Source organism: Bos mutus, chromosome 27, assembly GCF_027580195.1.
Source record: "Bos mutus isolate GX-2022 chromosome 27, NWIPB_WYAK_1.1, whole genome shotgun sequence".
NCBI lineage: Eukaryota > Metazoa > Chordata > Mammalia > Artiodactyla > Bovidae > Bos > Bos mutus.
In genome coordinates, this window is record NC_091643.1 from 10,900,009 (window position 1) to 10,914,090 (window position 14,082).

Consider the following 14,082-nt stretch of genomic DNA (forward strand, 5'->3'; position numbering starts at 1 on the left):
TGCATAAAAGTACTCCACATAAAAGCAGAGAGATAATATACAGCCTTGACGTACTCCTTCCCCAATTTGGAACCTTCATTGTTCCATGTCCAGTTCAAACTGCCGCTTCTTCACCTGCATACAGGTTTCTCAGGAGGCGTGTAAGGTGGTCTGGCATTCCCATTTCTTTAAGAATTTTCCATAGTTTGTTGGATCCAAAGTCAAAGCCTTTATTGTAGTCAATGAAGAAGAAGTAGATGTTTTTCTGGAATGTTCTTGCTTTTTATATGATCCAACAGATGTTGGCATAAATTAACTGGGTTTCCTTAATTTATTTTTTAAAATCTTGTATTTCCTTGCTAATCTTCTACCTAGCTGTTCCATGGATCACTAAAAGTGGAATAGAAAGAAAAAGGAAGTCTTATCAACCAATTTTTAATGTACTATGGTGCTGTTACCTGTGTTGACAAGTGTTATATCTTCCTGATGTGTTGAACTTTGTATTATTATAAAATATTGCTCATTATCTACTAACATGTTTTTTGTTTTTAAAGTCTGTTTGTCTGATATACACTATAATGTTAGGTCGCTAGTTGCGTCCAACTCTTTGTGATCCCATGGACCAGTTTCCTCTGTCCATGGATTTCCCAGGCAAGAATACTGGAGTGGGTTGCCATTTCCCCCTCTAGGGGATCTTCGACCCCAGGAGACCCAGGAATTGAACCCATGTCTCCTGTATTGGCAGGCAGATTCTTTACCATCTGAGTCACCACCAGAGTAACTTGGTATAAATGTGGTCAATCCCATTTGCTCAAGATTGCTATTTGCATGATATTCTTTTTTATTCCTTTAATCAGTCTATGTCTTTGAAATTAAAGCCAGTTATCTAGTAACAGTTTACAGTTGTGTCTTTTTTTTAACTTAATCTGACAACCTTTGCATTTATTTATTGGATTTATTTATTGGAGTTTATCATCTGAGCCACCAGGGAAGTCTCATGAACTCCTTATTGCCAAATTCAGACTTAAATTGAAGAAAGTAGGGAAAACCACTAGACGATTCAGATATGACCTAAATCAAATCCCTTTTGATTATACAATAGAAGTGAGAAATAGATTTCAGGGACTACATCTGATAGACAGGGTGCCTGATGAACTATGGACTGAGGTTCGTGACATTGTACAGGAGACAGGGATCAAGATCATCCCCATGCAAAAGAAATGCAAAAAAGCAAAATGGCTGTCTGAGGAGGCCTTACAAATAGCTGTGAAAAGAAGAGAAGCAAAAAGAAATGGAGAAAAGGAAAAATATAAGCATCTGAATGTAGAGTTCCAAAGAATAGCAAGGAGAGATAAGAAAGCCTTCCTCAGCGATCAATGCAAAGAGATAGAGGAAAACAACAGAATAGGAAAGACTAGAGATCTCTTCAAGAAAATTAGAGATACCAAGGGAATATTTCATGTAAAGATGGGCTTGATAAAGAACAGAAATGGTATGGACCTAACAGAAGCAGAAGATATTAAGAAGAGATGGCAAGAATACACAGAAGAACTGTACAAAAAAGATCTTCACGACCAAGAAATCACAATGGTATGATCATTCACCTAGAGCCAGACATCCTGGAATGAGAAGTCATGTGGGCCTTAGAAACCATCACTACAAACAAAGCTAGTGCAGGTGATGGAATTCCAGTTGAGCTATTTCAAATCCTCAAAGAAGATGCTGTGAAAATGTTGTACTCAATGCCAGCAAATTTGGAAAACTCAGCAGTGGCCACAGGACTGGAAAAGGTCAGTTTTCATTCCAATCTCAAAGAAAGGCAATGCCAAAGAATGCTCAAACTACCGCACAATTGCACTCATCTCACACGCTAGTAAAGTAATGCTCAAAATTCTCCAAGCTGGGCTTCAGCAATACGTGAACTGTGAACTTCCAAATGTTCAAGCTGGTTTTAGAAAAGGCAGAGGAACAAGAGATCAAATTGCCAACATCTGCTGGATCATGGAAAAAGGAAGAGACTTCCAGAAAAACATGTATTTCTGCTTTATTGACTATGCCAAAGCCTTTGACTGTGTGGATCACAACAAACTGTGGAAAATTCTGAAAGAGATGGGAATACCAGACCACCTGATCTGCCTCTTGAGAAACCTGTATGCAGATCAGGAAGCAACAGTTAAAACTGGACATGGAACAGCAGACTGGTTCCAAATAGGAAAAGGAGAACGTCAAGGCTGTATATTGTCACCCTGCTTATTTAACTTCTATGCAAAGTACATCATGAGAAATGCTGGACTGGAAGAAACACAAGCTGGAATCAAGATTGCCAGGAGAAATATCAATAACCTCAGATATGCAGATGATACCACCCTTATGGCAGAAAGTGAAGAAGAGATAAAGGGCCTCTTGAAGAAAGTGAAAGAGGAGAGTGAAAAAGTTGGCTTAAAGATCAACATTCAGAAAACGAAGATCATGGCATCTGGTCCCATCACGTCATGGGAAATAGATGGGGAAACAGTGGAAACAGTGTCAGACTTTATTTTTTTGGGCTCCAAAATCACTGCAGATGGTGACTGCAGCCATGAAATTAAAAGATGCTTACTCCTTGGAAGGAAAGTTATGACCAACCTAGATAGCATGTTGAAAAGCAGAGACATTACTTTGCTAACAAAGGTCCGTCTAGTCAAGGCTATGGTTTTTCCAGTGGTCATGTATGGATGTGAGAGTTGGACTGTGAAGAAAGCTGAGCTCCGAAGAATTGATGCTTTTGAACTATGGTGTTGGAGAAGACTCTTGAGAGTCCCTTGGACTGCAAGGAGATCCAACCAGTCCATCCTAAAGGAGATCAGTTCTGGGTGTTCATTGGAAGGACTGATGTTGAAGCTGAAACTCCAATACTTTGGCCGCCTCATGGGAAATGTTGACTCATTGGAAAAGACCCTGATGCTGGGAGGGATTGACAGCAGGAGGAGAAGGGGATGTCAGAGGATGAAATGGTTGGATGGCATCACTGATTCAATGGCCATAGGTTTGGGTGGACTCTGGGGGTTGGTGATGGACAGGGAGACCTGGCATGCTGAGGTTCATGGGGTCTCAAAGAGTCAGACACAACTGAGCAACTGAACTGAACTGATGCAATTTTAGATTTATATTACCTTAATTCCAGTGGACACAGAGACATTTTTCCTATAAAACTGTTTATTTGCCCCTTCTATGGTATTATTGTTGTACATATTACATATATTAATGTACAATCCCAACAGTTCACTGTTACAGTTACTTTACTATCTGCAGTCCTTTCCTTAACCTAGTACTTCTTTGTTTCCACTCACCTTCTATATGCTGTTATCAGCAAATATATTCTATTTCTTGGACCAAATAATACTCTATATACATTTTGTGGGTTAGTCACTAAGTGGTGTCCAACTCTTGTGACCCCATGGACTATAGCTTCCAGGCTCCTCTGTCCATGGATTTCCCAGGCAAGAATACTGGGGTGGATTGCCCTTTCCTTCTCCAGGGGATCTTCCTGACTCAGGGATCAAACCTGGGTCTCTTGCATTGTAGGCAATGTCCTGCATTCAGGCAAATTCTTTATGAACTGAACCATCAGGGAAGCATATATACATATTACTTTACTTAATTGATTTTTAAATCAGTTAAGAGAATGAAAGGGAAAATATGCCTTTTTAAATTACATAGTATGCTTTTTAAATTACATAGTAACCTTCTTGAGTTCTCTGAAATTTTATGTGGATTTGAATTACTATCTGAGATCACTTACTTTCAACCTGAAGAATTTCCTTAAGTATTCCATGTAAGGCCGGGCAAGTAATAACAAATTCTCAAAGTTTTTGTTCATATGGAAATCAATTTATTTTATTTTTAAACATTGCCTTGCTTGATATAGAACTCTTGAGTAATTTTTTTTTTCTTTAAGTACATTATGTTAGCCCTCTGCTTCCTAAACTTTGTAGTTTCTACAGAGAAGTCTGATACAAATATCACTGGAGTTCTCTTTTAAGGTAATTAGTTTTCTCATGCTGCTTTCAAGATTTGATTCTTTGATTTTTAATGTTTTTGCTTATGCATCTGTTTATGGGTCTCTTTGTGTTTGTACTCTGAATTCATTGAGCTTTCAAAATGTGTGAATTAGTTTTTCAGTATATTTGGGAATTTATAATCCAATATAATCTACTCTGCCATTATAATAAAGTAATTTTTAATTCAATAAATTTGGAAGGTTTTGGATTTATTTATATTTTTATATTTACCTCGAAAAAATAAGTCAGAAGAATTTGAAAAAATAAGTTTTTGATGAATTTTTCCTTGACTCTAATGATAGGGGTTGTCATGTTTAATTTATAATAGAAAAGATCATGGAAATGTACTTATTCTTAGAAACTTTTAGGCACAATTTTGGAAAACTGAGGTTAAATGTCCATCAAATAATCTTATACATCTGTCTCGGAAATAGTAAGTGTTTGATGCATACAGTATATGTATATATGTTTTAAATATTTGAGAATAATATATTTAACATGAAGTATTCTAATAAAAATGTATATGTTTTTCTTTATTTTTCAGAACTTTTGCTACTACCAAGGATATATTGAAGGTTATCCGAATTCTATGGCGATCATCAGCACGTGTACTGGACTCAGGTTGTGATACATAATTTTATGGTTGCAAAATGGAGTTTTTAAGAAATAATTGTCAAATTTAGAAATTATATTCAGAAGTTTCATTTTTATTTTTAAAATTTTTATTGAAATACAGTTGATTTACAAAGTTATGTTAAATTCTACTATACAGCAAAGTGAGTCGGGGTACATGTGTGTGTGTATATCTATATATATACACACATATATATATATATATATATCCAATCTTCTTTAGATTATTCTCCTATATAGAATATTACAGAGTATTGAGTAAAGTTTCTTGTGCTATTCAGGAGGTTCTTATTGGTTGTTTATTTTATATATAGTAGTGTATATGTGTCAATTCGCATTTATCAATTTAATCCCTCCCTCCACCCATCCCCATCGGTAACCCTAAGTTTGCTTTCTACATTTGTGACTATTTCTGTTTTGTAAATATGCTCATTTGTAACATTTTTTAAAGTCCACATATAAGTGGTATCAGATAATATTTGTCTTTCTCCAACCAACTTCAATCAGTTATGACAATCTCTAGGTCCATCCATGTTGCTACAAATGGCATTATTTCATCTTTTTATGGCTTTTATGGCCTTTATATCCTTTTTATATACATCTTTCAATGTAGATATGTAACACATATTCTTTATTCATTCCTCTGTTAGTAGACTTTTGGTTGCTTCCATGTCCTGGCTGTTATAAATAGTGCTGCAATGAATATTGGGTCACATATATCTTTTCAAATTATGCTTTTCTCCAGGTATCTACCCAAGGGTCAGATTGCTATGTCACATGGTAGCTCTATTTTTAGTTTTTAAGGAGCTACCATACTGTTCCCTGTAGTGGCTGTACCAATTTATAATTTGACCAACAATGTAGGAGGGTTCCCTTTCCTCCACCAGCATAATTTATTTGTACACTTTTTAATTATGGCTATTCTGGATAGTGTTAGGTGGTTCTTCATTGTAGTTTTGATTTTCATTTCTCTAATAATTAGTGATATTAAACATTTTTTAGTTTGAGTGAACTCCGGAAGCTGGTGATGGACAGGGAGGCCTGGCATGCTGCAATTCATGGTGTTGCAAAGAGTCGGACACAACTGAGCCACTGAACTGATCTGAATAATTAGTGATATTAAACATTTTTTTCATGTGCCATATGTATATCGTCTTTGGAAAAATGTCTGTTTACATCTTCCACCCCTGTTTTTGATTAGTTTGTTGTGCTTTTTGATATTGAGCTGCATGCACTGTTTATATATTTAAAAGATTAATACCTTGCAGATGTTTTCTCCTATTTTGTGAGCTTATGTTTTTGTTTTGTTGATGATTTCTTTTGCTGTGCAAAATTTTTAAGTTATATTATGTTCCATTAATTTTTGGTTTTATTTTCATTACTCTGAGAGGTGGATCAAAAAAGATCTTGCTTTAATTTATGCCAGAAAGTGTTTTTCCTGTGTTTTCCTCTAAGAGTATTATAGAATCCAGTTTTATATTCAGGTCTTTAATTCATTTTGAGTTTATTTTTGTGTATGGCATTAAAGAGTACTCTAGTTTTATTCTTTTACATATAGCTGTCCAGTTTTCTTTTCCCCATCACCAGTTATTGAAGAGATTGTCTTTTCTCCATTGTATATCTTGCCTCCTTTTCATAGATTAGATGACCATAGGTCATAGGTTTAGCTCTGAAATTTCTATCCAGTTTCAATATTTCTATTATTGTGCCAATGCCATACTGTTTTGATGAATGTAGTTTTGTAGTATATTCTGAAGTCAGGTAGCCTGATTCCTCCAGCCCAAGTTTTCTTTCTCATGATTGCTTTGGCCATTCAAGGTCTTTTGTGTTTTCATACAAATTTAAAATTTTTTTGTTCTAATTCTGTGAAAAATGCCACTGGGAATTTGATAGTAATTGCATTTAATCTGTAAATTACTTTGCATAGTATAGTCATTTTGACAATATTGATTCTTCAAATCTGAGAACATGGTATATCTCTACATCTGTTTGTGTCATCTTTGCTTTCTCTTATCAATATCTTAGAGCTTTCTGAGTACAGGTCTTTTGCCTCCTTAGGTAGGTTTATTGCTAGTTACTTGGTACTTTTTGATATGATGGTAAGTATTGTTTCATTTATTTCTCTTTTGGATCTTGCATTGCTAATGTATAGAAGTGCGAGAGATTTTAGTGTATTTATTTTGTATCCTACAACTTTACCAAGTTCTTTAATGAGCTCTAGTAGTTTTCTGGTGGTATCTTTAGGATTTTCTGTGTATAGTACCATTAATCTGCAAACAGGACAATTTTACTTTTTTTCCAGTTTGTACTCCTTTTATTTCTTTTTCTTCTCTGATTGTCCTGGCTAGGACTTCCAAAACTGTGTTGAATATAAGTGGTGAGAGTGAATATCCTTGTCTTGTTCCCCATCTTAGAGGAAATGCTTTCAGTTTTTCACTGTTGAGAATGATGTTTGCTGTGTGTTTGTCATATATGGCCTTTATTATGTTGAAGTATATTCCCTCTGTGTTCACTTTTTGGAGTGTTTTTTATCATAAATAAGTGCTGAGTTTTGTCAAAGCTTTTTCTGTGTGTGTTGAAATGATCATATGACTTTCCCTCTTCAGTTTGTTAATGTGGCATATCACAGTGATCAATTTACATATGTTGAGGAATCCTTCCATCTCTGTGATAAATCCCACTTGTTCATGGTGTATGATTATTTTAATGTGTTGTTGGATTCTGTTTGCTAGTATTTTGTTGAGGATTTCTGCATCCATGTTCATCAGTGATATTGGCCTTTAATATTCTTTATTTGTGACGTCATTGTCTGGCTTTGGCCTCATAGAATGAGCTTTGGAGTGTTCCTTCTTCTGCAATTTTTTTGGAATGATTTGGGAAGAATAGGTGTTAACTCTTCTCTAAATGCTTGAAATAATTCACCTGCTATGTTTTCCGTCCCTGGCCTTTTGTTTGGAAGTTTTAATCACAGTTTCAATTTCAGTACTTGTCATTATTCTGTTCATATTTTCCATTTTTTTCTGGTTCACTCTTAGAAACCTGTATCCTTCTAAGAATTTGTCCACTTCTTCTGAGTTGTCCATTTTATTGGCATATAGTTGTTTGTAGCAACTTGTAGTGTCAGTTATAACTTCTTTTTCATTTATAATTGTATTGATTTGAGTCCTCTTTTTTTTTATTGATGAGTCTGGCTAAAGGTTTATTAATTTTGTTTACCCTCTCAATGAATCAGCTTTTAGTTTCATTGATCTTTGCAAAGTTTTAAAGTGAGGCATGGCTTATTATGAGAAACTGTCATTAGAAAAGCATGGTATAAAAACTGTTGCAATGTCTCCTACTCCCCTCCTGAATTAAGGGTTTATTTTTAGTATATGTGGAAACCATTAGTATTAATTATAGCTAGATAAATGCCAACAGCATTACTACTACTCATTCCACTCAATAAATCTGTGGATTCTTGGTAATGTTTTCCTACTTCACCACCCAAGGCTAAGACTGAAAATAATCTACATACTATTAAAAAACTGATTGTTTCATTTTATTGACTTTAAGAAAAATGAATTATTTTATTTATTTGCTTACTTTTTGGAATTTGTAGGGGCTTACTACAGTTTGAAAATGTAAGTTATGGAATTGAGCCCTTGGAGCCTTCAATTGGTTTTGAACATATGGTTTATCAAATAAAACCTAGGGATTCAAGTTCTTCTGTATATACTGAGAGAGAAATTGAGCTAAGAGAAAAGCCCTATAAGATACAAAATGTAGAGGTGAGTGATCAATTGAGTAAACTATGTAGTTATTACTATGCAGCCATATAAACAATGTATTTTTTATGATAAACCAGTTGCTTACAAATTATTGAGAGAGAGTAAGACATATCAGACACTTCAGAGCTTGTGTTGTAAGCCTCAAAACTAGTCACTCAGTTTTGCAGAACTCCAAGCTGGCATTTTCCACCATTAATGGCATTTTCCCCCATGATATGGACCTTTGTTGTCTGCAGATGCACTCCTTTCTCCATATCCATTATGTCTGAATTCTGATAAAACAAGCATGAGTGACATTCACATAAATACTGACGACACCTATCTAGGATCCTGAGAAGAATCACAACTGTCTTTTATGGCAACTGCCTTAGGGTAGGCCATTATACTGTCCTTATATCCTTATCCAGAGATGGAGAGACTTCTTCATTCAACAAAGACTCACCAGAGTTTAGAAGGTTAATGACTCCAGCTTCATCAGAGTTTCTCATACACCCACTTTCCAATTTTTAGGATCTTACTTCTTTCAGTAGACACCCTGTGAGGGTAGATGTTCAACCTGTGTTGCAGTCCATTCACTCACACAGTGAGATTCTGTGTTTGGTTTTCAACAATCTCAGCTCCACAGCTACAATAGTTAAAACGGTGTCTTTCATGACAAACATTTCTTTTGAAAAGCAGAACCAACAAGATGTATGTATGTGTGTGTCTGCATGTATGGATACACACATATACATATATTTGATATAAATACAGAATGAGAAAATTTAAAGTAGACTGCATACTGGCAGGCTGGAGACCATGGAAAAGTTGTGTTCAAGTCTAAAGGCAGTCAGTTGGAAGGAATTTTTTTTAACTTTTTATTTTGTATTGGAGTATAGCTGATTAATATGTTGTGATAGTTTCAGGTGGATAAGCAACGGGACTCAGCCATACTTACGTATGTTACCATTCTCCTCAAAACTTTCCCCACTGCCTGTCCAGGCTGCCACATAACTTTGAGCAGAGTTTCCTGTGCTATACAGTAGGTCCTTGTTGGTTATCCATTTTAAATACAGCAATGTGTACATTCTTGCTTACAAGGTAGTCCTTGTTCTGTTAATACTTTCAACTGACCCGATGAGGTGCACACATATTATGAAGGATAATCTACTCCACTGAAAGTTCACCAATTTAAATGTTTATCTTATCCAAAATTATTTTCACATAAATATCCAGAATAATTTTTGGACGAATATCTGGGCATTTGTGGCCCAGTCAAGTTCACAGATAAAATTAACTATCATACCAGATTTACAAAATTTATTTCATATTTCCTCTAAAAGTTTTATTCTTTAATCTCTTACATTTCAATATATGATCCAACTTAATTTAATTTTTTGTAAAAAGGGAGGAAGGGCTCTAAATTCATCATTTTTCATATGCATATCTAGTTTTCCCAACACCATTTGTTGAAGAAACTCATCTTTTATTCACTGAATTTTCATGGCCCAGCCCTTTTATTTCAAAATCAGTTGACTATAGATTTAGGGGTTATTTCTGCACATGCAATAATATTCCATTGATCTTTATGTCTATTCCTATGCCAGAGTCACTTTTTATTTACTGCGATATTTTTGAAATAAGTTCTGAAATTAGTAAGCGTACATCCTTCAGTAGTGTTGTTTTTCAAGATTGTTTGGCTATTCTTGATGCTGTCAATTTCCAAATAAATGTTAGCATTCACTTATTTTCATTTCCCGAAAATGAAAGCTGAGATTGTGTTGATTCCGTGTTGTTTCAGTCCACTACCATGGAGTATAATGTTAATGGTGAAATAACATAAAAACTCCCCAGAATTTTCAACTCACTTTACTCTCTGATAAAATTCTCCTGCCTCTCTCTATGTATCACCTTCTCTCTCTTTTCTTTATACATTCATATTCTAGATAATGATATTTCCTGTGTTGTGCTCAGTTGCTCAGTCGTGTCCAACTTTTTGCGACCCCAGTAACCATAGCCTGCCAGGCTCCTCCATCCATGGGATTTTCCAGGCAAGAACAGTGGAGTGGGTTGCCATTTCCTTCTCCAGTATTTCCTGTGTTAAGTCTCAGGTTTTTGTTTGTCTTATATATTATCTTGTATATTTTTTCATGGCTTTATCTACAGTAATTTATAGATCTCCCACTCTCATTCCATTTTTTCTTGGTTATTGAGCTTATGTAGCACATGATAATTGCCCAAGCTAAACAAAATACACAAACACACACATTATCTATCTACCTACTTACATGTTTTTCTATCTGTATTGTCTGTCATCTATCAACATCTTCATGCCCTTCTCACTCCCTGAATATTCTTACCAGTGATCTTTGGCATCCTCTAATATTAACTCTTTAGTCCAAATATATTGCAATTGGATTACTTAGCAGTGTTCTCTAGTCTTCTTCCTTAGATCCAATTCTTTAGTGTTTACTTTACCAAAGCAAATTTTCAGGTAATTGGTATCAACCTCATATAACACATATCCAAGAAATTGGTTTTCTTTATTGACTACTTTCTTTTACTAAATAAAATAGCTTTTGAGGTCTTCTGAAATCTTAGCACCTGCCCACCTTTCCAATGCACACATTTCTTGGCATTATTTTATGCACTTTTGTCTTAAATTTCTAATTGTGTTTCTAAAATAGACAATGTATCTTTTCTCTTGAAAGTTTATTGTCCAGAAAATAAATGAATAAATTATTATCAAATAAATATCATCAGTCCTTATCCCAAAGATGAAAATAAATAAGGATTGCTTCAGGAAATGTGAGTCAGCTAACCCTCATGCTGGGCTTCCCAGGTGATGCAACAGTAAAGAACCCGCCTGCCAATCCAAGTGATGCAGGAGACACAGTTCGAACCCTCAGTCAGGAAAGTCCCCTGGAGAAGGAGATGGCAACCCATTCCTGTATTCTTGCCTGGGAAGTCCCATGGACAGAGGACAGAGGAGCCTGGCAGGCTGCAGCATGGGGTCACGAAAGAGTCGGACACGACTTAGCAACCAAGCAGCAGCATCAGTAGCAACTTACATTGATTAAAACAAAGAAATGACTTTGAATCCTTCAAATCATTAATATAACCCTAACACATTAATATAAATGCTTGTGTTTATCCTCCAGTAAAGTAGTGTCTTTTCCTTGTTTCATCCTAAATGACAGGATGGAGTCCTATAAGCAAAACTATCATGAAACATTTGGTGCTTACCTTTGGATGGAAATTATAATAAATCGGTTAGACTGTAAGGGGATTTCATTTGCATTGTTTTGGAAAAAAAAAAAACAAGTCTTCAAGGCTTTAAAAGAATTTTTAAAGGTGGAAAAAATGAATAATCATTCATCCCTGAATTTGTTTTAATGACCTTATTAACTTTCTCCCTTTAAATTACTATAGTCTTCACTTTTCTCATCTTTGCTAAGTCCCAGATTAGTTATTCCCTCTTTATCGCTCCTCTTTATGTTAAGGAAAATGGTTTAAGTAGAATGTGATAGTTTTGAACTTTCAAGGAATTAAATATCAGTGTAAGAAGAAAAAAAAATGCAGACTTTAAGCATAATAAATGTTTTCTCAATTTTTGAAATTTGATTCTCTTTTCTGCTTCTATATATTTGTCCATTGCTTGTTGATGGTATTAGTAACTATTTTGAGTTAAATACACTACAATCTTGCAGTGTCCACAAAGACTGTCTCATAAGTTTTCCTTAGTATATTCCTCCTAGGTTAAATTCATATAAAAATAATGATGGAAACAAGTAATATTTTACTAATGGTAGTTAAAACAAGTATTACTTTGTCCCTAGAAATTGGCAGGGTGTAAATCAGACAGATCATAAGCCCATTGGGCCTCACATTTGTGCTGAAGTTAACCACCATGGTCTGTGATGACACTGTAACCAGATTCCACATCCTGAGACATCTATGACACAGTTTAAGAAACTCAGTCATTTTGTTTCTCTGTTGCTCACATTTTTCTGAGGTCATTTATACAAGGATTAGCTTTATCTTCAGATGAAAGTCCATCCCTCCAAACAGAGAGGTGCCCTTACTCTTTCAAGGTCACAAATAAAATCATAACACATAATAATGTATGATGAAATCATTAAACTAATGCAAATTCACATATAATGGTGATCAAGGGAAGATGTCCTTCAGAGCAGAGAATCAAGTGAGTAGCCCTATACCAATGGAAGGTAAAGTTATTTTCTGAGTAAATTAGCTGATTATTTTCTGAGTAAATTAATTGATTGAACAGATGCAAAAGAGGCAACAAAGACAATAGTCTGAAAGTGACTATTTTCATATATAAAATTGAATTTCTAACATTGAATTTGTGAAGTAGTGATATTACTTAAAATATTTAAATAATTCTTCAATTTTTACCTGTTTGTGATTTTTTTAGCCTCTTCCAGACTTCTCTCAGTATATAGAAATGCATATTGTAGTTGAAAAAGATTTGGTAAGTATACCTTCATTTATTTGTCTCATGTTAATTTATATTAGCAATGGGAGGTTATAAAAAATGTTGGAATAAATTTTTAACACAAGATAATAATTTCTGCTTTAATGAATTTAAATTTCTGGTATCAGTAGTAAATAGAAAATCATATCTCTATTAGTTTATTTTTCATTTTATATAATTAACATAAATGAAAACATCTGTTACATACAGAATAGTTTCTGAGTAATTTTTATTCATCATTCTCATACTCATAACCAGAGAAGGAAATGGCAACCCACTCCAGTACTCTTGTCTGGAGAATCCCATGGACAGAGGTGCTTGGGATTCATCCCATGAATGGAGGAGTCCATGGAGTCGCTCAGAGTCGGACACAACTGAGCTACTTCACAGTCACTTTTCACTTTCATGCACTGGAGAAGGAAATGGCAACCCACTCCAGTGTTCTTGCCTGGAGAATTCCAGGGATGGGGGAGCCTGGTGGGCTCCCGTCTATGGGGTCGCACAGAGTCGGACACGACTGAAGTGACTTAGTAGCAGCAGTAGCAGCATACTCGTAACATCTAGTAACCTTTGATCTTTTTACTATCTCGATAATTTTGCCTTTTTGAGAATGTCACATAGTTGAAATGTGAGGTCTGTAGCCATGACAGATTGTCTTCTTTACCTTGGTAACATGCATTTAACTTTACCACCTGCCTTATCATGGATTTAGAGCTAATTTCTTTTTAGAACTTAATAACATTGTATTGTCTGTATATACCACAGTTTGTTTATCCATTCACCTTCTAAAGGGCATCTCAGTTGCTTCCACATTCTGGCAGTTATGAATCAAGCTGCTGCAAATATCCCTGCACACGTTTTTTCATGGACATATTTTATCTCCTTTGGGTAAATATCCTGCAGCATGATTGCTACATCATATGATAACAGTCTTTTTGTTTGTTTGTTTGGTGTTTTGTGTGTGTGAGAAATTGCCAAGCTGTCTTCCAAGATGCCTTTTCCATTTTGCGTTCAGTACTTTAAATATAGCATCTCATTGTCTTCTGGCCCCTGCAGTTTTTGCTAAGAAATTGGCTAGTAATCTTATTATCATCCCTTTTACATGGTTAGTTGCTTTTTTCTTATTGTCTTCAATATTAGTGTTCTATTTGTTTTTAGCTTTAGATAATTTGATTATAATGTGTCT

The 14,082-nt window shown here is 35.0% G+C and overlaps 1 protein-coding gene across 1 annotated transcript in view; it reads left to right on the forward strand.

Moving 5' to 3' along the window:
- ADAM2 (ADAM metallopeptidase domain 2) overlaps positions 1-14,082 on the forward strand; it is a 100,596-nt gene that overhangs the window by 17,249 nt on the left and 69,265 nt on the right. The window contains exons 5-7 of the mRNA XM_005897530.3: positions 4,564-4,640; positions 8,251-8,419; positions 12,837-12,893. Coding sequence (XP_005897592.2) covers positions 4,564-4,640; positions 8,251-8,419; positions 12,837-12,893 — 303 coding nt within the window. The remainder of the gene's footprint in view (positions 1-4,563; positions 4,641-8,250; positions 8,420-12,836; positions 12,894-14,082) is intronic.